General features: G+C 43.2%; 1 protein-coding gene across 2 annotated transcripts; it reads right to left on the bottom strand.

Moving 5' to 3' along the window:
- Positions 1–1,518: 1,518 nt before the first annotated feature.
- Positions 1,519–21,825, bottom strand: smad6b (SMAD family member 6b). Of its 2 annotated transcripts, none has more exons than XM_039807520.1 (4): positions 20,288–21,825; positions 17,610–17,666; positions 16,849–16,914; positions 1,519–2,414 (listed from the first exon to the last, which is right to left on the bottom strand). In XM_039807520.1, exons 1-4 carry the CDS (start codon positions 21,084–21,086, stop codon positions 1,870–1,872), a joined length of 1,467 nt encoding a protein of 488 aa, XP_039663454.1. In that variant the 5' UTR covers positions 21,087–21,825; the 3' UTR covers positions 1,519–1,869. The 2 variants fall into 2 exon arrangements, with proteins under 2 accessions (XP_039663454.1, XP_039663453.1); XM_039807519.1 differs by having other exon boundaries at positions 16,837–16,914; positions 20,288–21,824.
- Between the last annotated feature and the right edge of the window lie 495 nt (positions 21,826–22,320).

The following is a 22,320-nucleotide window of genomic DNA, read 5'->3' as shown; positions in this document are numbered from 1 at the left end:
TAGGCCCCCCTCTCATACCGTCTGTGGTGGCTTGTGTAATCAGCCCACTATGTGTCTTAGCTCCTCGCCACCCCATATAATTGTCTGCCAGTTCCTCTCCAGTGGTGATGTGGGCCCTTTTCCCATAACAGAGACACAAAGGAGCAGGATAATGGCCCCCAGTTGTAGGGAAGAGAGGAGGCAGAGACAGAGGCGGAGTGGAGCCACTCCTCTCTGCTGTTTGAACTCTACACAGTCTTGGCTCCAGACAGTCAGCAGGCCTGGAGGAGGCTGTCTGAGCCTTTATGGAGGAGGGGAAGGAGAGAGACGCTGCACTCAGCAGCACACACACAATCGAAAAGTAGCATTTTCAACACAAAATTTGACAACCTGTCATGAAAAAAGCAGCCCTCTTCATTGTGCCTCTCTGCTCAAAGAACATTCCTCTCAAACTTCAAAAAGCTCATCCAACAGTTTTCGATGTCTTATAGAACCCACTTTAAAAACACATTTCCTTGTAACTGCACAGTTCAGCACTCATTAAATCAGAATCAGTGTTACTGAATGCCTTTATTGCTGAATGTTGGCAGAGGCCTGCCCTCCCACCCCCACCCCCTTCTCACTACCAGCACCGCCAATCTGACAACCCAACACCAGCAATTATGAAGGAAGCCAGCTAAACCACATCCACCTTGGCTGTATTTTTTAAGATTCCAGTAGGCTTGTAAAACTTTTTGGTTTCTCTGCATACATTCCAGTATCACTGTGGCGGTTTCAGGGTGCCGCATCCCTGGTCAGTTATAACAACGTCCATTGTGAGACGAGCTGGCTGTGGGGGCCTGAGACCTGCGACCACGGGCCAACGATGATGTGCTGAAGTAGAAACAACTTCGGAAGGATCGCCTGAGTAGTTTCATCATTTCCTCCTACACTGTCCTCCACTACACCATCTCCTCTCGCTCCTCATTACTGAGGCTCCTTAGGACCTCAAGGACATGTGGATCAGTTGAGTTAGCTTGTCTTAAATCTAGTTATGAACACGATGCTGTAGATGCTACTGAAATATAAAAATCAGTTATCTGCTTTGGTCTTTTAATTAACTCCTCTGTACCCACAAGTGTAGACATCACACTACTGCTCATATAAAGAGGCAAATGACAGCTCTGATCATTTTCTGCTTGGCAAAGTTGAGAACAAGTTCAACTCGGATCTTTCGGATCATCTGCTCCCAGGCTAATTGGGAAAAAAGGATCTCAACCCTTGGCCTAAATGTCACATGCCACACAAGGACATATGCCTTATTTCAGTATACACATAAATATACATATACAGTATGTAATATAATACATGAGTATAATAGATGGTGGTATACCGAGATTTGTGATGGTTGGTATTTTAGACAAATCCCAACAGGTAGGATTAAGTCTACTGATGTCCTCAGGGTATCAATACACTTGTTAAGATGTCATGAAAATAAATCAGAGAGAAATATTAAATGTGTTGTAAACAAACAGCTAATGATGCAAACCAAACAGACAATTATTATGCGAATACTTTATTATCAATGTGTGAATGGTGTTAGCTTTTTGTCTGGATATTAATAGTATATGAAAACTATACACCAAATCCAGGCTCATCCTAATTTTGCTGTATAATTTCTCAAGTTGGTATTGAAAGATTTTTTTATCTTTATATATATAATATATATAAGCCAAAGTGCATTTTCCATTTTTTCCTCTTGTCCATATACACATTGCACCATACATAAATAATTACATTGTAAAAATGACTCCGTATTTACAAGTATAATATATATTTCATATAATATATAAAACTTTATATTAAATCTAGGTAGATGATATTTGGGATAGTTGGTGGGGTCCGTCTGTGTTATCTGTGGTTGTTGAGGAGGATCTCCAGCCAGCAGGGGCAGGAGGTGATGAATTGTCTTGAGTAACAGGGGCCCCAGCCCTTAGCAAAGCTGATGCGCACACTGTTGGGGTCATAGGGTCCGTCCAGGAGGTCAGCCTCTGTGGTGTGCCTCAGGAGGCACGAACGCTCATAGTCAAACACCTTGATGGAGTAGCCTGGCATCACCTTTCGCACCACCAGAGTTCTGCTGTTAGGCACGTCTAGGGTCGGGGAGTTGACAAATATGGGGTGCTCACTGCGGTTATACGCCCAAACGCCATCCGGCTCTTTGCTGAGGAGGATGCCGTAGCCGATTTTGCCTCGTGTGCGCTGAACAGTGCTGCTGCGGTGTTCCAGGTTGAGCTGGCCCAGGCAGAAGCCTGTGCCCTGAGGTAGATCATAAAAGATGCTGACGGAGTGCTCGTACACTGTGTAGAGGCGACCCACGCGTGTGCGGTGCTCCCAGTACGCCACGTTACACCAGTGGCGGCTCTGCTTAGGGGCATCAGGCGACGTACTGGCATCTAGAAGAGACAGAGGGACAGTCATTAAACAAAACATAAACAAACGCAAACAGGCCTAGAAAAAAGGAAGCCCAAAGTTTTACCGGATTAACTATCTATTTTTATTGTTCAGAGCAGATGGCCACACAATAAATACTGAAGGAGGCACTGTATTGAAATCTAAGCCTTGTGTAAATACCGCTGAATGCTCACACGAACGCGTACGTGCACACACGCACGCACGCACACACACACACACACACACACACACACACACACACATAAACAATACATATCCTGGGGGTGGAGAGTGTAGTGAGGTCTGTCCAACTAAAGACCTGCAGTTTCCTCCTCTGCCTCAAGAGGGCAATGTAATGATTAAACACTGACCACCCAGCACAGAGGCAGGCAGTCACTGCTCCTCACATGCACTTTCAAAACAGATCATGTTTACTAAAATTAATTTAGGATTACACTCAGTGTTTCCACTGAAAATTGGCAAATAAGTCCCTGCAGTAGTGTGTTGGGGCTGGATAAAAGACATCTATTTTTTGAAAAGTCAGTGTGTAATAAACACTGCTTAAGACAAAAACACATTTTCATTTTTTACAGCGGAACAAAGTTGGCATCTAATTCCTAAACATCTCTGTCTAGTAAATCAGCTTGTTAATTCAGTTTTCATGGCTGCAGTCGGTGAACTCTTTCCAGTGACAGCCCTCAGCACTCCAAACATGAGTTACTGCTCCCTAGGTGGACTTCTATCTTCACCATAGTGAACAGACACCCAGTACTCTGAGACTGCTTCAGTCCACGCTGCTCATAGCTGGTGGAAGAGGAAGAAAAAGCACTGAGAGTCCCATGATCTCAAATCCATCTCTTTAACCTTTACTTCTCCCGAATGAGGGTGCCTTTTTCTCCTCTTTCCTCGTCTTCGTCACATTCCACAAGAGTGGGGGTGACGGGAGAGGGCCAGGCAGGGGGTCTCCCTCCCCCAACCCCGAGCTCTTCCCCCTGCTGTGGGCCCAGGGACGGCATTCAGCTCCCTGACAACTTAGCACAAGCCCGTGACCCGCTGACCCCCCAGCCTTCATGCTATCAGCTCCCATTAACTCACACACAGAGTGATGCCATTATTTTGCTTCAGAGAGTCTATTGGCACAGAGGATTTAAAGCCTGGGCCTGTGGCCTCATTCCTTTCAGTCTCTCTGCTCACAGGGCTTAATGACCGCCCGCCCCATTAACAAACGCCTTTAAGGTGGAGCATCGCAGATCCACACAGCAACAAAATGCCTTGCTCACCTCCCACCCAACTTAACCTTTCTGCTGAGTGACCCACACTAGTAAAGTTTATACAAAGATTAGCAAAAACGTTGACCAGACTTGCACAGACAAAACGCCTGCTGGTTCAAGGCTCTGTGTTGTGGAGGGGGACTAAAGAGTGAGTGGGGATGTGTGGGGGTGGAGGGAAGCTGCAGACAGGCTCTCTGTGTGTTTGCGCACACACTGATGGCTGAAATGACCCCCTCTCTTCAGGGGCCCCAACATGCATGTGCCATTAGTGAATTCCACACTCCTGCTCCTCCACTCTGAGCTCAGCTTTTACTTCAGCACGGCTCGGCCACACAAAGAACTCAGCCTCAACTTGTTTATGGCCCTCTATTGTCTCAAATCAAATGGAGCCCACACATCAAGGTAAACTCACTTTGAAACTGTGCACACAAACACAAAAGACCAAATGGCTACCATCTCCTCCTTTTTAGAAGGCAAGAATAAAGCAAAAGCAATTTGGTCAATAGTGTCTAGTTTTCACACGTAGCCTGGAACTAAGGTAGCCAGTAAGACTGCGAGGACCAGGAAGAGGAATGAGCAGGACAAAGGTTAGAAATGTATCAAATGTTAAGCCTGAGGGAAGACAATGAGCACACCATGAGCCAGGCCTTTTCCTGTCGCTCTGTTGTGTTAAGCGTCTACGTGTGTCTGGTGCGCACGTGTCTGCTTGGACGAGGAAGAACTTCAGCCAGTGTGTTTGTGTTTTTGTCCTGAACTTGTGTGTTTTGGCTAGGTGGGGGTGCTGAGGTGAGGGCCCTGAGAGAAGTACTCATTAGGATCTCTTAAACAGAGCAGAGCTATCAACAATTTGCGGACTGTTTGGACAATATCACCACAGCAACAGTGGCCTCTAGTCCAGAGCTTAAGTTGCCTTCTGCTCGCACTTCTTCAAATGCTCAGTCTTTGAGATTTTTAAGAAAAAATTGTTTCTTCAGTGATGTTTGCATGTGTCTGTAAATGTTTATTTACCTTTTCCAAATTGATATAAGAGAGTATGAAGCCAGCTATAATTATTATTTTATGACCAGAAACTAATGCAGATACAGGCCAGGCCAAGGCTCAGACCAAACCTAAAAGTCAGATGTTAAGCGGTGAAGGGAGGGCGTATGTCTTCCTCCCTTCTGACCACAGCAAAGACACCCAACTCTCTGTGACTCCATGTTGGGCTTTCAGAGGGTCTGCTCAGGGCGGAGCCATGACGGGCTGGGAGCAATTACTGGTGCTCTGCATCCATTTAACCCTGCCACCTTTTAACAGCTCTGTGTACCCATTAGAATAGTAGCGTATGTTATTATTGTTATTTTATTCTCCAAAGCCTCTCCTCTTAGTGTCAGTCTCAGAGTCAATGGACGCAGCCACGGTTTGGCCGCTGCACTTCCTGTTCCTGCTGCCTGGGTCAATGATCTGAACACTTGAAAGAGTTAATCAACTCTGAAGCCTTACATAACCAGACACAAAGTGCTGGTATAAATACAAGTGGAGATACATGGATCTGTGGAAGCTGTTTGGTCTACAAAATGTTCCATGGCCAACAGGAAATACATGGAATAGAACAACTATCAGTGTTCTAGCAATATGATAAGTAAATGATGACGATAAGTCTCTGTTTGGCTTTCCCTTAAGCGTCAAGAAATAAGTAAACAGATTACGACATTCAAAATATAACAAGCGCACGGACACTTTTAGTGTATCAAAAGTAACCTTAGTCTTAGTACAGTCACATAGTAAACAGAGATTTAACGAACGCTTGATTTCCATAACAAGGCGTGAGCTCCATTGAAACCATGTAAAAATGTTTCCCTGTGGTTTGTCTGATTGGAGGAATCCGGAGTATCAAAAGCAGGACATCAGGTCTGACAACAAACACAGACTTTTATCAGTTCGCTGGAAGATATTAACACAATTGTTATTCTGCATGAAAAATGAGATTGCATAAAGATAATCAGCCATGGAGGAAGAATTCAGATCCTTCACTTAAGTGAAAAATCATGCAATGGATGTAAGAATTATTGGCAAAATGTATTTAAAGTATAAAAAGTAAAATTATTACTCATAATTCAGAAGAATGCCCCCCTGTGAGTGTTATACTATGATGTTATTGGATCACTATTGCTGATGCAGTCATTTTTAAGCAGCTTTTTACGGTTTTAGTTTGTGGAGGTAGAGCTAATTTGAACCTTCGTTTTTAAATTGTTGGGTTTAATCTATAACAGTGCTTTATGTTTTATAAGATCCTCAAATATTTTGTCTTTAGAATCTTAAAGTAACTAGTAACTAAAGCTGTCAAATGAAATACAAAGTTGCATGAAATGTAAATACTCTAATGTAAGTACAAGTACCTGAAAGTTGTACTTGAGCACAGTACTTGAATAAATGTACTTATTTACATTCCACCACTAATGATAATATAGACTACTGTGGTTGTCACAGGCCAAAGAAATATACAATTATACAATTGTTTTTCCTCTGTTATGAGAGAAGACCAAGATGTTATTAACACAACCCTTAAATATGCCTTTGTTAAACACAACTTGCTCAAGCCTTTTCCGCGGGTTTACATATGCAAATTATCCTGCTATGAGTTCCTTGCACTCTAGGTCGAGTCTGGATAATTACTACTAAGTACACAAATTTGGGGGCTTGAAAGTTTCAATGGCAATCCTTGATGATCATCCAGTAATGCTTTTAAAGACAGCATGAAAAGGAGGGGGAAAAAAGGGCAGAGGGAGAAGCCGAAAAGAGCTGCCCCGGGGTAAACAGCTCCGTAGCCTTGGAGTGAGATGAATGGGAGGCCGAGTGTCAGGGACAGGCAGACAAACAACAGCTTCCCCTCCGTGCTAACATCTCACCACCGAGCTCTGGGGCCACCTCCATTATACTTCATCTCTGCTAATCCAGAGCGGGGAGCAGAGATGAACTCATTTCTGCAAAACTTTGCTGAAGAGAAACAAAAAAAGAAAAACACTGTTGCGAGTCCCTTTAAGCAGTGCAATCAAGGGGAGGAGAGCAGCCAGGAGAGGAGGGGGAAAGCAGCAGTCTCTCATCCTGTGCCAAGGATTAGATTCCCCTCCAGCTATTAGACTCTACCAATGAACTGATAGGCTGGGGGGCTGCTGGAGAGGGGGGTGCATAACGACTGTGTGTGTGTGTGTGTGTGTACATTGTGGTTGTGTGTGAAAATTTTGAACAAATTATTTTCTTTGTGCATTCCTGTGCAACCCCCTACTATAATTTGTTCGATTTAACTTTCTTTTACAACTAAAACAACAAAGTGGAACTTAAATAAAGCCTCCCCCTCTGTTCAGAGTATGGTGAGGCTTTAATTCTGTAGACAATGGTTCCTGCAGGCCAACTATAACCCCTGAGCAGGCCACATTTAGGCTGGCGTCAGGGCTATCACTGCCATCAAAGTCGGCTTTATCAGACAGACACGCTAACTGGAGCTGCTCTTCTATGTCTATGGATTTTTCTCCCCGAGGTCTGGCCTTTCTCTGAAAAGCGAGAGAGATAGAGAGCGAAAGATATATAGAGCGAGAGAAAGATATATATATATATATATATAGAGAGAGAGAGAGAGAGAGAGAGAGAGAGAGAGAGATGTGCTGGGAGAAAACACTGTGGGAGTCGGAGAAACTGAATCCAGTCACCAAGCCTGGCTTGTCACAATGGGAATGCTTTACATTGTCATCCATTTCCTCTCCACTTTCCCTCCGTTTCTGTTTCGGGATGACCCCATGAGGGAGGAAAAGTGCTGTACCCTTGATAGCAGATAACTAACAAAATCCATAAATTAAATCAATAAACAACAGAGGGTGTAAAAAGCACAGGAAACTAAGGAGGCAAATATGGAGGAGCCGTCTGGGCGCGCGAGTAACAGACCACTGGTTTGAGGGAGAAGACCTTTTTTTTTCTTTTTAGGGGAAGATAATGTGCTGCTCATTTCCTCAAAGTTTCCTCCAAAGCTCTGCAATGTGTCAGAGACACAGAGCACAAGTGATGGTGGTGATGCAAGTGAGGCCTAGGAGAGTCATTCAGGGCATGTCAAATCTCTGTGAAAACTGTGGGGAATGTTTGTAAATGTCATATCTACAGGCGGCGTTAAAGGCCAGCAAAGTCTAAGAGAGCACAGAAAGCAAAACACTCAGCGAACATCCTGCTGGGTGGCTGTGCCCTTTCACCTCCTCATACAACCTATCTGTTTGTGTGTGTGTGTGTGTGTGTGTGTGTGTGTGTGTGTGTGTGTGTGTGTGTGTGTGTGTGTGTGTGTCATTGTGTTTGTTTGCAAGTGTGTGAGGGAGGTTCTAGCCAAGAAGGCTGGAGTGTTTGAGTAGAGGAGACCATGCACATTCCTGAACTCCCCCCTCCTCCCCTCTCTGTGCCTCCTAACTTCCTACTCTGGTCAGGACTGTAGGGGGTGGGGGTGCAGCCAGAAGGTTGCTTTCTTTCTACTTTTAGAGTCTCGTTGGTTGAAAAATTCTCACCAAATCACACGTCACGTGAGAGAGAACGTGTTGGCTGCATGGTGGTTTAATTTTCAAAAAACACTATATTTTTGTTGTACTGCACATTGCTGCAGCTCCTCTTTTCACCCTGTGTGTTGAGCATGCGCAGTACCTAGGTAAGCTCTGCTAGCTAGTCAGTTGCAGAGTATGAGGGCGTGCCACGCTAGCAGCTAGGCAAGCATTATAACGTGTGTTACAAAGTGACGCATGTTTGTCACGGAAGTAAAGGCTGGACTACAGTAGAGCTGTTTGGAGCAGTTTGTGAACAGTGTTTTCTGATGGAGATGGTAAGTCCCTTTGAGGTCGACTTTGGGCTTTTTCACTTTGTAAACCTATAACATGCAAGAAAAGATATATAACACAATAAAGGAAAGGGAAAAAGCCAAAAAGCATAATATGAGCACTTTAACACTTTTCTTCAGAGTCAAATAGCAAGACTTTAGCTGGCCTATATACTCAAGCTATGTTAAAAGCTTAGTTTCAAATGAACAATAACAAGGAACTCTATTATTACGAGTTATATTAATCGGACTAATTTAAGGTGAAAGGTAGGTATTTGGTTTCCACTGGGCTGGGAGGTGAACCAGCTATGATGGACAGAGTGGCCGTTCAAACAATGGTTTCCTATTGATCGGCCCAGTGGATCAGAGTCTGTGAGGAGAATGTGTTCTGTCAGGATAATGTGGCACCAGAGTTTCTGTTTCAATCACAACACTTGCTGGGCTGTAACCCACACTGCTCCACCGCGGGCATCCAGACACCAGCTCCCCAAACAAAGACAACTGTTTCCCCCATCTCTGACAAGTCAGCCCGTTCACAACAACCAAGACATTCATTAAAAATGCAGGAGTGAACATTTCCAATAATTCACAAAGTCCTTCCCTGTCAACATCTGCAAAAAATCTTGAAGCTAAAGGGAATGGCAGGATTTCATTAAGTAAATTATGTGCTGGCAGTCACAGAGAGGGGAAGAGGGGGAAGCTACAGCCAGACCTCTAATCTAAACCGTACCCTGAAATGCGACAGCCTGACTGCACGTACTGAGCCACACAGCCAAGACTTCAGAAATGCACACAAATAAAAGATAAGTAAAACACACATTACAAAAGTAAATACAATTTTCCCTGGGGAATATTATCAATGAGAATTTTCACAAAAGCATGTTTATGACTTATGTCTCACTCTGTAATAACTACTACTTGCAAAAACTTTATCCCAATGTACAGTTTACAGCGTACAATTTGCCTTGTCATGTTGCGGTTTGTGTAGAACCTGAGGACATAAATACTTGTACATGCCCAGAAAACAAATATCATGGTCTGAACAGGCTAAGCCATGTAAACACTAACTTATCAGGGGTGTTTTGCTGGACTATCACTCAAAATAAAGGTTTTCTGCTCAGATTTAAAAGGCTTCATCTTTCGGGAACAAGATCAAAGGCTCTGAATGATGTCTATCATACTTGGCCCCATGTTAGGACAAGGGAGTGGAATGAAGATATAGCTCCAGCAGATCAAGTTCAAGATAAGGAAAGAGAGAAAAAAAAAGATTCAAGTATCTTTCTCTCAGTTTACACATGTACAACAAAGAGAAAATTAACCAGGCACTGATACAGTGGGAGTGTACTGCTCAACACATCAACAATAAGCTCCTATCCTTCCCCTCTGGCTGTAAAAGGTTTGTGTAGAGATGTTGAAATGACATGGGCCCTTACAGTTAATCCACACACAGCATTCTGGAGACTCAAAGAATGCGCTGGCTATTCTGAGTTTTAAAAATACAGACAGCCATAGGTCCAGGCACAACTGTCAATGCTCCTCTGGGGAGGAAGGGAAAAGAAAATCTTAAATCTATTTTCGCCAGCAATCAGACCACAGGAACTTAATCATAGCTGACCAAGGCTAGTGTCTGGATTTATAATTGTGAGTAAAATGATCAGAAAATAAAAACAGCATCCACAACTGGCAACTCCTTCCTTGCTGCTTGCCAGGCATTGCAAGGCTAGCACATTTACAGTGGCCAGCTCAAATGGAGTATTGTTCCCCCTCTCAGCCTTGAGAGGAGGCACACTTAAACACTAAACTAACAGTTGGACATTCCATACATTTTTAATGGCATTGCACGCTCTTTATTTGTTGCTGTAACCCTTTGCCCTGAGCTGAATGAATGGAGCTATTGGTGGAGGTTGGTGCTGCGCTGCGGTGTGAAGGAAGAGAAGATGGTAACAGCAGCCCTCCCTGAGCACACGACAAGATTAGCTCACTCTCTTTGTTTGCTAAGGTAGAATATGGGGCAGGAATTATAGCCTGAGCACACCTCCTGTTATTTCTACAGAGTGTAATTTCTATCTGTGTGGTAAGCCCTAAAATGAAACATAGTCCACCTTATCCTGAGCACAGTACAGTCTGTAAATTCAAATGACAAGCGCAGCACTGTGAGCTTAGACTCATAGTCATGTATGAGGCTATAGATTTATCTTTATCTGTGAGCCCTTCAGAAGTTCGTCAAACACCCAGCAGCACTGGCACCACTCTGGCTTGCCAAGCGGAGACAGATAAATACTAAGCTCAGCAGGCTAGTTTCTGTTGACATGTTTCAGGCCTCTCCAAGGACTGCTTTAGATTAGCATGGCTTTCACTCTGCACGTAGAGGTCACATTACCTCACCATGTCTAGGACCTGTGTTGCCAGTTCTGACTGAAAATCAACTCTTAGATCAAATTTAGTGTAGAAAAAAATCTCAACACAATGACAACTACACTCCCCCCTCTCCATTTATGTGGCAATTTAAAAAAGAAATCTCAACACAATGACAACTACACTCCCCCCTCTCCATTTATGTGGCCATTTAAGATGATAAAAAAGTGCTTACTCGCACAAACTCACATTTCCGCTGCTTGACACAGTAGGCCCACACTAAAGAGATTTTTCTACTATGAACCTATGGAAAGGCTTATTGGAAATGCTGTTGTAATCTTGACTTGGCTTACATCTTAAAGTCTTTACAAAACTCAAAAATGCTGGTAACAAAAAGTAAAAGATCCTAATTTCATGGCCAGAAGAAGTTGCAATCTGACAGATGGGAAACAAACTACACTGCAACCACAAAAACACGCAATACCACTTCCATACACAACAACAAACATATATTAGAAAGCCAATAGGACCGCGGAGAACTCTAGTGAGGATCCTCAATGTCATAACCCCTGAGAGAACAAGTTGAAAATGGATTTCTGACACACCACAGTCTAACAATGCTGAGAAAGGGAAAATAAAAAATGGCCTTATTGCTCTCATCAATGGCTCTTTTTCTGTGTATGTGTGTTACGTAAGGGGAAACGGAAGCCAGCCTCCCAGGACAGGAACGGATACTTGAGACGAGGACTGTGGGTACAGGCCCTACACCACTACAGAGAGAATAGAGCACAAGACCCTTCAGGATGTATAGCTTCAACTCTTCGTCCCCCTGCTTAAAATGGACTCAGAAAACTGGACATGACAAATGGTTGAGGAGAGCTCCCTCATTTCCCCCGAGATGCTGGCCTTCTCTTCAACATTCCTCAGTCTCCCCCCGCTGTCAAAGGGGCAATTCACCGCCCTGCACTGCTACAAAACCCAGGCAGCTTTTTAAAACAGGATGTTTGTCTGAGGCCTCCTTCCCCTCAAATAAACAATCCGCAAAACCTGATTTCGGGAGGCAGGGTGGAAGCACTCGAGTCACATTATTTCCACATCCCGTATCCTGGAGCATTGGGGCTCCTGAGGGAGTGTGGGCGGCCAGGCGCTGGGAAGGCTCAGGGCTGCGGTGGAAACCTGAGGCCATGTGCCAGGCTGCAGGGGGAGATGAGCCTGTGCTGCATCACTCTGGGGTCTGTGGGACGGAGCAGGAGGATCATGCCTCGAGGTGGGAGGGGGACATTGCTTATATGCTGATGCAGTTGTCACTCCATCAGACCATACCTCTGTCTGAGCAGTGCAGTCAGTGCACCGCTGCTACAAAACAGCTAGATGTCTCACAGCGGAAATAAATGCTGTATATACTCGATGCACAACATTTGAAAGCAATTCTCAAAAGACAGAGGAGCAGGACCACAATTATTAGCATTCAATTGAATATGACGGTTCTAGAGCTATAAATTCATCATTTGGCTGTGGATTTGGGTGTGCTGTAAATGTGCCACCTATATTGTGTCACCCAGCATCAGTTAAGCTCAGGAGAGAAAAAAACAGAGCCATCCATTAAATACCAAGGCCACTGCAATCAACTGAATAGATGATCTAATGCGGAAAAACATAACAAGATAGTTCAGGGGAAATTAGAGGTGCAATCTATCCCAAACTATTTTAGATGCGTACAGTAGATATGCTATTTAATTGGTTCATAGCAGAAGTGGAATTACATGCCTTCAGAGTAAGATCAAGAAGTACGGGTCCAGTCTAATCTACTTTAATCAAGAGAAGCATCACATGCCTTGATTAGACAGCCTTATTATTCCATGCATTTCCACTGTCTCTGACACAGACAGAGGGAATGGTTTGATCCTTAGTGCTGGCCTCTTCCTGACACAGACGGACGGGCGGGCTGTGATTAGTATTGACTGCACAATTTAATTTACTTTGCTCTTGCGTGTGAATGTATGTCAGTATGTATCTGGACTTGTATGAGGACCCTGAGGAAGAAACATAGACTTAAAAATGTATTAACAAACGCTTTACAGATGCTTTTTTCCCCCAGCACCTACGCATTGTACATTGTAATTTCCCTGAGCAATCTATTACGTGACTCACATGAGGCCCTTCCCATCTATCTCTACTAACTGCCTTGTTCTGCCTGGAAGAATCAGTCAATACCAAAGTGGACCTGACACTGTCTGTCTGCAGACGAGACATCTAGAGAGACAGCGCTGGCCTTTCCTCCAGAGACAGGCGGGAAGACGGAGGAGAGCACTGTATGATTACTGTGTGGGAACCGTGAATACCTGCTGATGCCCTCTTGCCTTCAGCAAGCGCTACAGCACTCTGTGTAATCCACGTCTAACAACTTTCATTCTTTCCGCTCATCCAGTCCAACTTTCCTGCACTCTCAGGAAGTTGAAGAAAAAAAGAGGGCAATAAAAAAAAGGACAATGACTCAGGTCACTCTGCATGTCTTCTGGTCACCTGACCCTGAAATCTGAGGGAGCCCCTTCATTCACATAGGTGATCTCAACTCACACCAACATGAGCGTGTACACTCAGTGTTATTCCACTGCGTTGATTGAGGACACAACCTCTAATGACTGAAGAATGTAGGCAGACTGGAGCCATGCTTTCACAAACTTAAACCAGTCGCAACGGGAAAGCGTGCGTCATTTATTGTACATAAACATTGTTAATATGGTAATCACTACACACAGTGACACTCATTGCTCGTAAAAAGATCTTCAACAACTGAAATTCTTAAGTAGCAACGCAGAGACATCTTGGCATGCCTCCTCACATTGAGAGTAGCATTATAATGAAGAAATGACAAACATAAAGAGCCCCCAATGTCAGAGACAATGTGACTGACATAATAAAGTCAATGTGTAGGGGGAAAACACCCCCTCAGACAGTCATACAGGAAGCAATGAGACCTGCTTCAAAGGGCTTTACTCTGATGTCCACACGATGAGGCCCAGGCAGTGAGGAAACAGGTGTGCAGGCAGACTACGAGGGTAACACCAGCAAAGGCACATTCCCTCACACACACAGTACTAAGGTATACTGTGTATGCAAGCTTGGCCTGTTCATGACGTAAACTGATATCACAGAGTGCCTGGTGGGGCTGTCTCTTTCCCACACAGCCACGTTTAAATAAAACACTGTGAATGGCCTGAAATGTCTATGCACAGTAACTAAAGGTATGAGTTTAACATTTAGAGAGTAATATAATAATGTGCACATAGTGAAGCTTTTCAAGAATGCATGAGTAAGAACATTTTAGCATGTTAAACAACTGCCAGAATCAACCAGAGGGATGACAGAAATGTATCTGCACTTGAAGGATACTGTAACATTAACTTAACAACGTGTGAGTGTATTGTTTTAAAGACAGATCTCATATTAACATGGAACTACATAATCTAAAGCAGAAGGAGAACTACTACTACTACTACTACTACTACTACTACTACTACAAATTCCACTGTACTATATATATTTAGAACTTCGGTTGATGTGGAAGAACAAGCTTATCTACCAAACTAACTAGTTCCGATTTTTTTCTCTGCCATTGTGTGATGCAGAAGAATGCTCAGTGGGTATTTATGTAGCCCATGGCTATAAACTGTAGTTGATTATTTGACTACACCCCACCCATCCACCAAGTGCCCCCTAGACTTGCTTTTAAAGAGGTTTACTTGTTCCTGCAAAAGGGGTGGAATCTGGATACCATAGAACTCAGGTTACACACTCTCTATCTGAACTGCAGGGCGATTCACAGAGAAAGTCATCTCCAGGTCAGCAACAATTTTAACACAGGATAACATGACAATATGCAGTACATGCCTGTGTATTAAAGCAGAACTAGGTAGGCTTCATAAGAAGGCCTTTAGGCTCTCGGTCTTATGATGGAACATGGTGGCCAATACTTGATGGAAGATCTGTTTCACTGACAAGATGCTAATGGTTTGTTTCACTCAACATGGACACTCTTTTTTTAATCTAAAACCAAAGAACCATCATATCGCCAAATGCAACTGAGAGATCAGAGACAAACTGGCAACACAAATTAGCTCACGGCATGGAAAACTACCACCCTGTGGAGCGCTGGTCATTCTCCTTCCCAAGTCCAAGTTGCCGAGTGTGTCACAGCCAATGCAGAGTGATCTGGCCCGGGATGTACAAGCAGCAACACAGTTGGAAGAAACCAAAGCCAAGCATGTCCAGATCCTCCCTCCTCACCACAGTCTCTGAGGAATTGTGGTGCGCGCACTGACAAGCTCCTCATTTGTTGACTCAGGGAGTGTCGCCGGGCCATGCTGAGGTGGTGACAGCATGTGTACTGGGGTGGAGGGGCCCTTGCTGACTGAATACTTCGCCAGGTAGCCATGTCAGCTGCTCAGTGTCCAGGCCTCTGAGCCATGGCAGACCCTTTAACAGGAAAAGCTGTTCCCTTCAAGCCCCAAAATGAGGGCTCTGACTCCCCGTCCACATGATACTGTGCATGCTGGCTGTGGCCCTAGTATGAGGGGGAAGGCATGCTTACTCTATGCCATGAGAAAGGAGTGTTTCATTTCAAATCAGAGGACAGGACTGTTTCTACTCGCTTCCTTTGGTGTGGCCCCATTCACAGGAGCAACTCCATTTCCCTGAACCCACCCCTCCCTGCAGCCCACTTACAGCCAGGCTTGATAGAGTTGTACGTGTGAGTGTCTGTGCACATGCATGTGCACAACTATGTGTGCTTGTGTGTGTTTCTGAACGAGCTTGGATCTTATTACAGTTTGATCCCACTCAAATATTTCTGAAAGAAAAACAGAGGAGGGGAGGCCGGCTCTGTGGCCAACGCACACGCCCCACTGAACCTCTGCACCGCTCACAATGAAACCTTTATCTTTAAAGCTCTGACTGTTCTTAATGGCCCTTAATAAGAAGAATTACAGTGCAACATCAAAATGAAATTATCTTCATAATTTTGCATATTCATCCAGATACACTCAAACGCTCTGTGGGTTAGGGCACTGAACTGTTGTTAAAGTACACTCTGACAGAATTATATACCTCCCTTTTCTTTTTTTCCAAGCTAGTCTATTTTAACCATTTCAAAGCCAGAAAAACACGACAATGCAGCACTGAATCAGAGTCATGAAATCTCTGTGAGTTATTACCATGATAATATGATGATTCATAGTTTGTACTTTTCTCATATATGAGACACGCAAACACATTAGCATGGACGACACATACTGTATCTCTTATTTACAAATTAAAATCTGTCTTATGTGCTTCATTACTCCAACTATCAACTTTAATCATACTTCAGGGAAAAAGCAAAGCCCCTAATCCATGTAATAATGATCTTTGCCAAATGGAGGATTTCATCATCAAGAATCGGTTTTAATCAAACAGAGTACTAAATACTGTATAATATTTTCACATGAAGCATTAAGTGGAAGCTCTTTTGCAAGTTATGTTTCTGTAGAAATACAGTTACTCTTTATTCAAGCTAGGTAATGACACTATACGATGCCCTACTTCAAAAAGCTGCTCACATGTTTCCAAAATGAAGTCAAAAAATTAAAGTGGATATTTAGTATGCGATACGTGTCATAAAAAATAAATGATTAGAACCTTACTCACGTCTGTGTACTGTATGTCAAACCACACTTTTGCTGCAGACAGCATTTGACCACCCAAAGCGATACAGTATGTCTACTGTGCCAACCAAAAAATAAATGTCCCCTACTCTTACTAAATGTACATCACAAGAGAAAAACACATTGGCATGTTTGACAAATTACTTTAGTAATTACAGAGCGGCTCCTCTTGGATGATAAAGTTCTGGATCATTCATTTCTAAAATCAGTATAAGACATCTCGGATATAAACTCCTCATTTAGAAACTGGTGACAGCTGGAGAAACACACCCACCTGAGAATTCACCTGGTGTGATATTTGGTGAGCTTGCTGCCTCAGTTTCAGTGTAAGACAATGTGGAGTCTGACAGATCTGTGGGGAATAAAACAGAAATTATTCATCTGCATTAAGTCTGAACTCTCACTAATTATCCCCACAGGACACTCAATGGCTGTATCTCTTCATTTCGACAATAACATATTTATATTTCATATCAAATTCAAAACAATTAACACCATGTTGGGTTTCATCACATAGTGGATAACCTGGCAACTTCACTAACAGGCTTTACCTGATGACATCCCCCCAAATGCTGCCAGAAACATCAGCTGTACTCAGACTTGCAGCCCCAGCTAGCAGCCAGGCTCCAAAGTCCCAGCAGCCCACAGTACATACTACCCACACCATACTACCCACACTGGCTCTGGCTGGCATGCTGACATCATACCACATGCTGACCTAGGTCTCATTTCAAAGCTTTCATGCAGTTAGCAAGTTACTGTGCCTAATTAGAGCCAGAAAAATGTCCCAAATCAATTAATTCCTTTTTCTTCCTGTAAAATCAGAGCCTAAACAAAAGACTGGCCGTGCCCTTTGCAATTTACAGGCTCATAATATCTGAAATTATGAATGAAAAATATAATAAATCAAGTAATTACACTTTTACAACTACCTGGTTACAAGTCATAACACAGATGATCAATATTAATAGCAGAATTCAGATGAAATAATAAGTAAGGATGGAATAGAAAGCTTCAGGTGCCACAGAGCTCATCTGTGTCACTTACCCAGTGGCTTGTGTTCTTCATTAGGGGAAAGCCTTGAATAAGGTGGTGGGGGGGACTCTGTAACACAAAACAGTCATGTCAATAACCTAATAAAGGGAATGAATGCTATTTAAAAGAAAGAAAGGTAAAACTACTGTTTTGTTGTTCACTAAACATAGGAAAGTCATATTTGTGCCATTCAAACTTGAATTAACTATTTGGGGGTCTAACTGAGATGTATTAAGCACTGTTTGGAAACACTGACTCATATACTGAGAGACAATAATTGTGTGTTAACAAGTGTAAAGCGGCTGACAAAGCTGGTGAGTGAAATAACTGTAAACAAATTGTAACACATATACACGCTTCTTTGCACATCTAGATCCCAATCTATTCAATGTTTCATATTACAGTAATTCAATCATATTTTGAAACATGCCAACACAACAAACTTCAAGCCATCATAAAGGCTTGAACAAATAACTAAACTACTGAAACATTTTCACTTCCACTTGAAAGTACACACCAGACTACATCTCAACTCTGCAGAATCAAATCATTTTGTTCAAAAGCTAATAATAAAGCCAACAGAACACTATTTGTTTCTATTATTTAAGCACATATTATTTAACTGAAGCAGAGGTTACAGCAACCACAGAGACTAACCATAACTGTTAGTTAGTAGTTGAATAAATCAGAGTAAATCTTTGCTTTTTAACGTCATTGTGTTCAGAGACCTTGATTTTATCCAATAGAAAGAAGAGAAATGAAGAGAATAACTTGCACAAGAAGGAAAATCACAAAGGAAAGAAAACTGTGCGCACACTGTGACCTCGCCTACAGGGAAAAAGGGGAAGGAGAAAAGCATAATAGCAGCGGGTCCTTTAAGAGTGGCGGCAGTAATTGCTGGGATCTGAACTCAGTCACTCAGATACACAGCTAGTCAGTCTGGCGCCAGTAGTATGCAAACTGTATATTATCACCACTCCTTCACCTAAATAGCATGAGGGGACCTCCTTAGGACAAAAGGGCTTTTAAAGCGCAACTTGAAACTGATCTCATTCTAAAAGTATAATGCCTGGCAAAATAAAAGGGAAAAGTTTTAAGTCACTATAATCCAAGCCATCTGCCAAACATTAGTACTGTTTTATTCTGTAAAATCTCTTACATAAAACCGAGACAAGTAGTTTATTTTCAAATAGCTCTAAAATCAGACTCAAGTAGATGGAACTGCAGTTGACAAATGCTAACTAGACGTTTTTAGGCATCTTTTTTTGAGTTGCGTTTTTACAATGGATTAAATTGTTTTTCAATTAAAGTGTCTTTAATGTGTTGAATCTTTGTCTCATACAATTCCATATTTCTTATTTCCCTACTTGCAAACAATGAAAAAAACAGTGATTAAGGTCTTGATTCGAAGCCCCCCCTTCCTGAATAGCATGAAAGAAATACCAGCTCTATCGGGCCACGCATGAGCGCATGTGAGCTATGTCTACTACGAGCCTTAGTCCCAATATGGGGTATGTGCCCCTCTCCCTCTCGGGAGTCAGTGGGGTCGAGTGGCCCAGCGTTTTAGGTTTGCCAAATCACAGGTTTGCCCCCTGCCAAAATTGAATGTTTAATATAGGTCAGGGAGGTTCTGCCATAGATAGCTCATTGATTGTGAAAATAAAGCTTAATCTTCTACCACAACAACTAAACTGACCTATGGCACCAGGTCCAAACCTCTGAGGGAGTCTATACAATCGTACGCTGTCATACACTTGATCGGACTACCTGGCAATAACCCTGCAAGGAACGAGGTAGGAACCAAAAACGGCTGTACAATCACACTGAAGGCACTGACCTATTCAGCCACACTAAATATGTCATGAACTTTATGTTATTATGGAATTCATTCAGACTTAGAAGAGTAGTAAGGACAACAGCAGTCCAAACAAACATTCTCCATCAAAAGGCCTAGATTTCACAGGCTAGTGTGAGCGATGTTCTGTTGTAGCACCAAACTGTTCAAAAACAACTTACAAGGGAACAAAAATGTTTTAAAGTATTTTAAAATGATTCAATATTTTGCGTGCATGTTGGTATTTTTCTTGACTATACCATCAGAATAACATCAAACTAGCAACAAGAGTAGACTGTCTCACATTTGTTTTGTCAAATCTACTTTAGATCTAAAGGATTTTATTATTGTTCACCTTGCTATACTTAGTAATCATTAACTATTTAATCAAACGGCCAGCCTTTCTCTATCTTCAAGTATAAAGTAAGCCAAACAATACCAGACAAATAAAACATGGTGCTAGGGAAATATTTTCTGAGCATATTAAAAGGCCCTTGACAGTTTTACAGTCTTGAAAAGTTAATTTCTGCCATGTGTGTGTGTATCAATATGACCTTTTCACTTCTCTATATAATAATTTGGCAAATGGACAAAATATGCCTAATTGTTAAGATATGCAGGATTTACTTGTGTGTTTATTAAACACAGGCATGTTCAGAAGTAAAGATGGTATTCTACATGACTGTGGTTGAAGACAAAGTCAAGAGAAAACCTATGCTGCAAAAACAAACAGTATAGACCCAGATGCCTTTTGGTTATCTGTGAATGGACTACCTGGTGACTTTGCACCCCCAAAAGCAGCATCTAGCTAGGCCTGAAGGTGCTACATACAGACAGTTCTGGCAGATGCTCTTACCTGGCCCACAGAGCCGGCTGTAGTGATAGGGGTTGCAGCATACTGCTGGACTGTCCAGGGCCTCAAAGCTCTTACACTCACAGAGCGGTTTGAGCTGGGCAGGGTGCTGGAGGTCGGACCAACGGTACAGTTTACACACAAGCAGCTGTGGGGACGCCACATTGCTGCCCAACCTCAGCTCTGTCCGGGAAATCATAACACAGTCGCTTGGCATCCCTCCTCTGGACTCCACTGACTCTAGTAAGGTATCCAGCGCCCTTTCCTTTAGCCTTTTCAAAAGTGAGTATGTGGCTGATTTCAGTTCTTGCTCCAGCAACGTGCGTGGCATCGCCTCCTGCGCCTCGGGAGAGCCGCTATCCCGTGGTCCATGGTTCCTCAACACGAAGTGACACGAGCCTGGATCCCTGGTACCCCGAGCCGTCTCTGGACCCCTAAGCTCGCAGTGGTCCCGGTCTTTAAATAAGCAGCACGTTACCGTCCTGCATTCTCTGTCCTGTATGGAGCGAGGGCTCCCCTGCTCCTGGACGCACACCGCACCCCCATTTTGGTCCGACGTGACCCCCAAGCCGCTGCTCTCTACGGGGCTGCGGGTGCACACACCCCCTATGTCCCCTACAAGAGACCCGCTAGGGGTCATCGGTCTGAGCTCCCTTTTGGGAATCTTCTCTGGGTTGTTTCCGAACAGATCGTCCCCACAGCCCTCACAAGTTTGGCCATTTCCATCTTCCCCTTCTGTATCTGGGATCAAACGGCTTCTCCAGAGTCGCCGCACAAGACCTGAGCGTTTCGTCCTGAACATACGACAACTTGACAATCGATATGAGGGTTTTATTCTTGTACGGATATCCGAATATTACAGATACTTCTCCGGTCGTTGCAAAACATTAATGTCTGTGAAATGCCGTGCAATGCATGCACAGCCAACTGACGAGCATTGGTGGTAAAACCGCAACATCAGAATGAAGGCTATTTTGTTGCATTTACAACAAAATCGCGCAATAAATGCACTGCAGCATTCCGATCAAAATGCATTCATTTAGCCGAATATAGCCTACTGTAAATAACCAAGCAGGTGAAAATGTGACTTATTATCCAGGATCGCTGCGGAAGTGCCTGTTTATATGTTTGTTACGAACGAATAAAAAAAGTAGAATACATAATAACATAACATAATATACTCTATTTGGATAGAAACATAATCCAAAGCCAGTAGCCTTCAACCCAAGACGGCAACTCGCAGCCTGAAACAGTTTCGGACTTCTAACAAGCTCAAATCTACTTTTTACACCGGCACGTAGAGCATGAGGTACTTCGAGGCGATTAAATCCCAAGAAAATACACTAGAAATCAGGATCCTTGTCGTCTTCTTGAAATGTCAGTGTACTTCTTATCTACTTTATATATATATATATATATATATTTTTTTTTTACAATCCCAACAAAATATCCTTGCGAGCTGAAATGACACGATGAGAGGATCAATCCGGGGCTGAATCGCGCTCCTGCTTCTCTACTCAGATCTAAACCAAACTGCAGCCCAGATCCCTTTCTTTCTCAGTTTCTCTCTTTTTTCTCCCCCCACCCCCCGCTTCCTCACACACACACACACACACACACACAACACGCACACACACACACACACACACACACACACACACACACACACACACACACACACACACACACACACACACACACACACACACACACACACACACACACGGGGCCCCCGAGGAGAGCGGTGGAGCCATTGGCTGACTACCATCATGTGCTAGTCTAGACACTTTGGCGGCTGTGAGCTGCACTGATTGTTGCGCAAACAGTTTCAAGTTTCTTAACTCTTAAAGGCGAAACACCCACCTCTAGTTTTTAAGTTAAAGTTAATAAAAACGCATGTACATCTGTGCTGGGCAGGATGTGATTGAAAAAAAAAAACAGCAACTGAGTAACTTTAATGCCTGTGAGTGTTTTTTTTTTTTTTTAATCCCCACTAAAAAGCCACAATTCATTTTTTCATTTATATTTTTTATGGG

Source organism: Perca fluviatilis, chromosome 8 (genome assembly GCF_010015445.1).
Source record: "Perca fluviatilis chromosome 8, GENO_Pfluv_1.0, whole genome shotgun sequence".
Lineage (NCBI taxonomy): Eukaryota > Metazoa > Chordata > Actinopteri > Perciformes > Percidae > Perca > Perca fluviatilis.
The sequence above is the reverse complement of the archived record's forward strand: the minus strand, read 5'-3'. Positions and strand labels throughout refer to the sequence as shown.

Bases quoted from the DNA above. Each gene is read 5' to 3' on its own strand.
- smad6b (XM_039807519.1), bottom strand. From the start codon at position 21,086: ATGTTCAGGACGAAACGCTCAGGTCTTGTGCGGCGACTCTGGAGAAGC. The intron at 16,915-17,609 runs GTAAGTGACACA...TATTCCCCACAG, and splicing joins TGAAGAACACAAGCCACTGG to ATCTGTCAGACTCCACATTG. The intron at 2,415-16,836 runs GTGGGTGTGTTT...TGTCTCTTCTAG, and splicing joins CACACCAGGTGAATTCTCAG to ATGCCAGTACGTCGCCTGAT.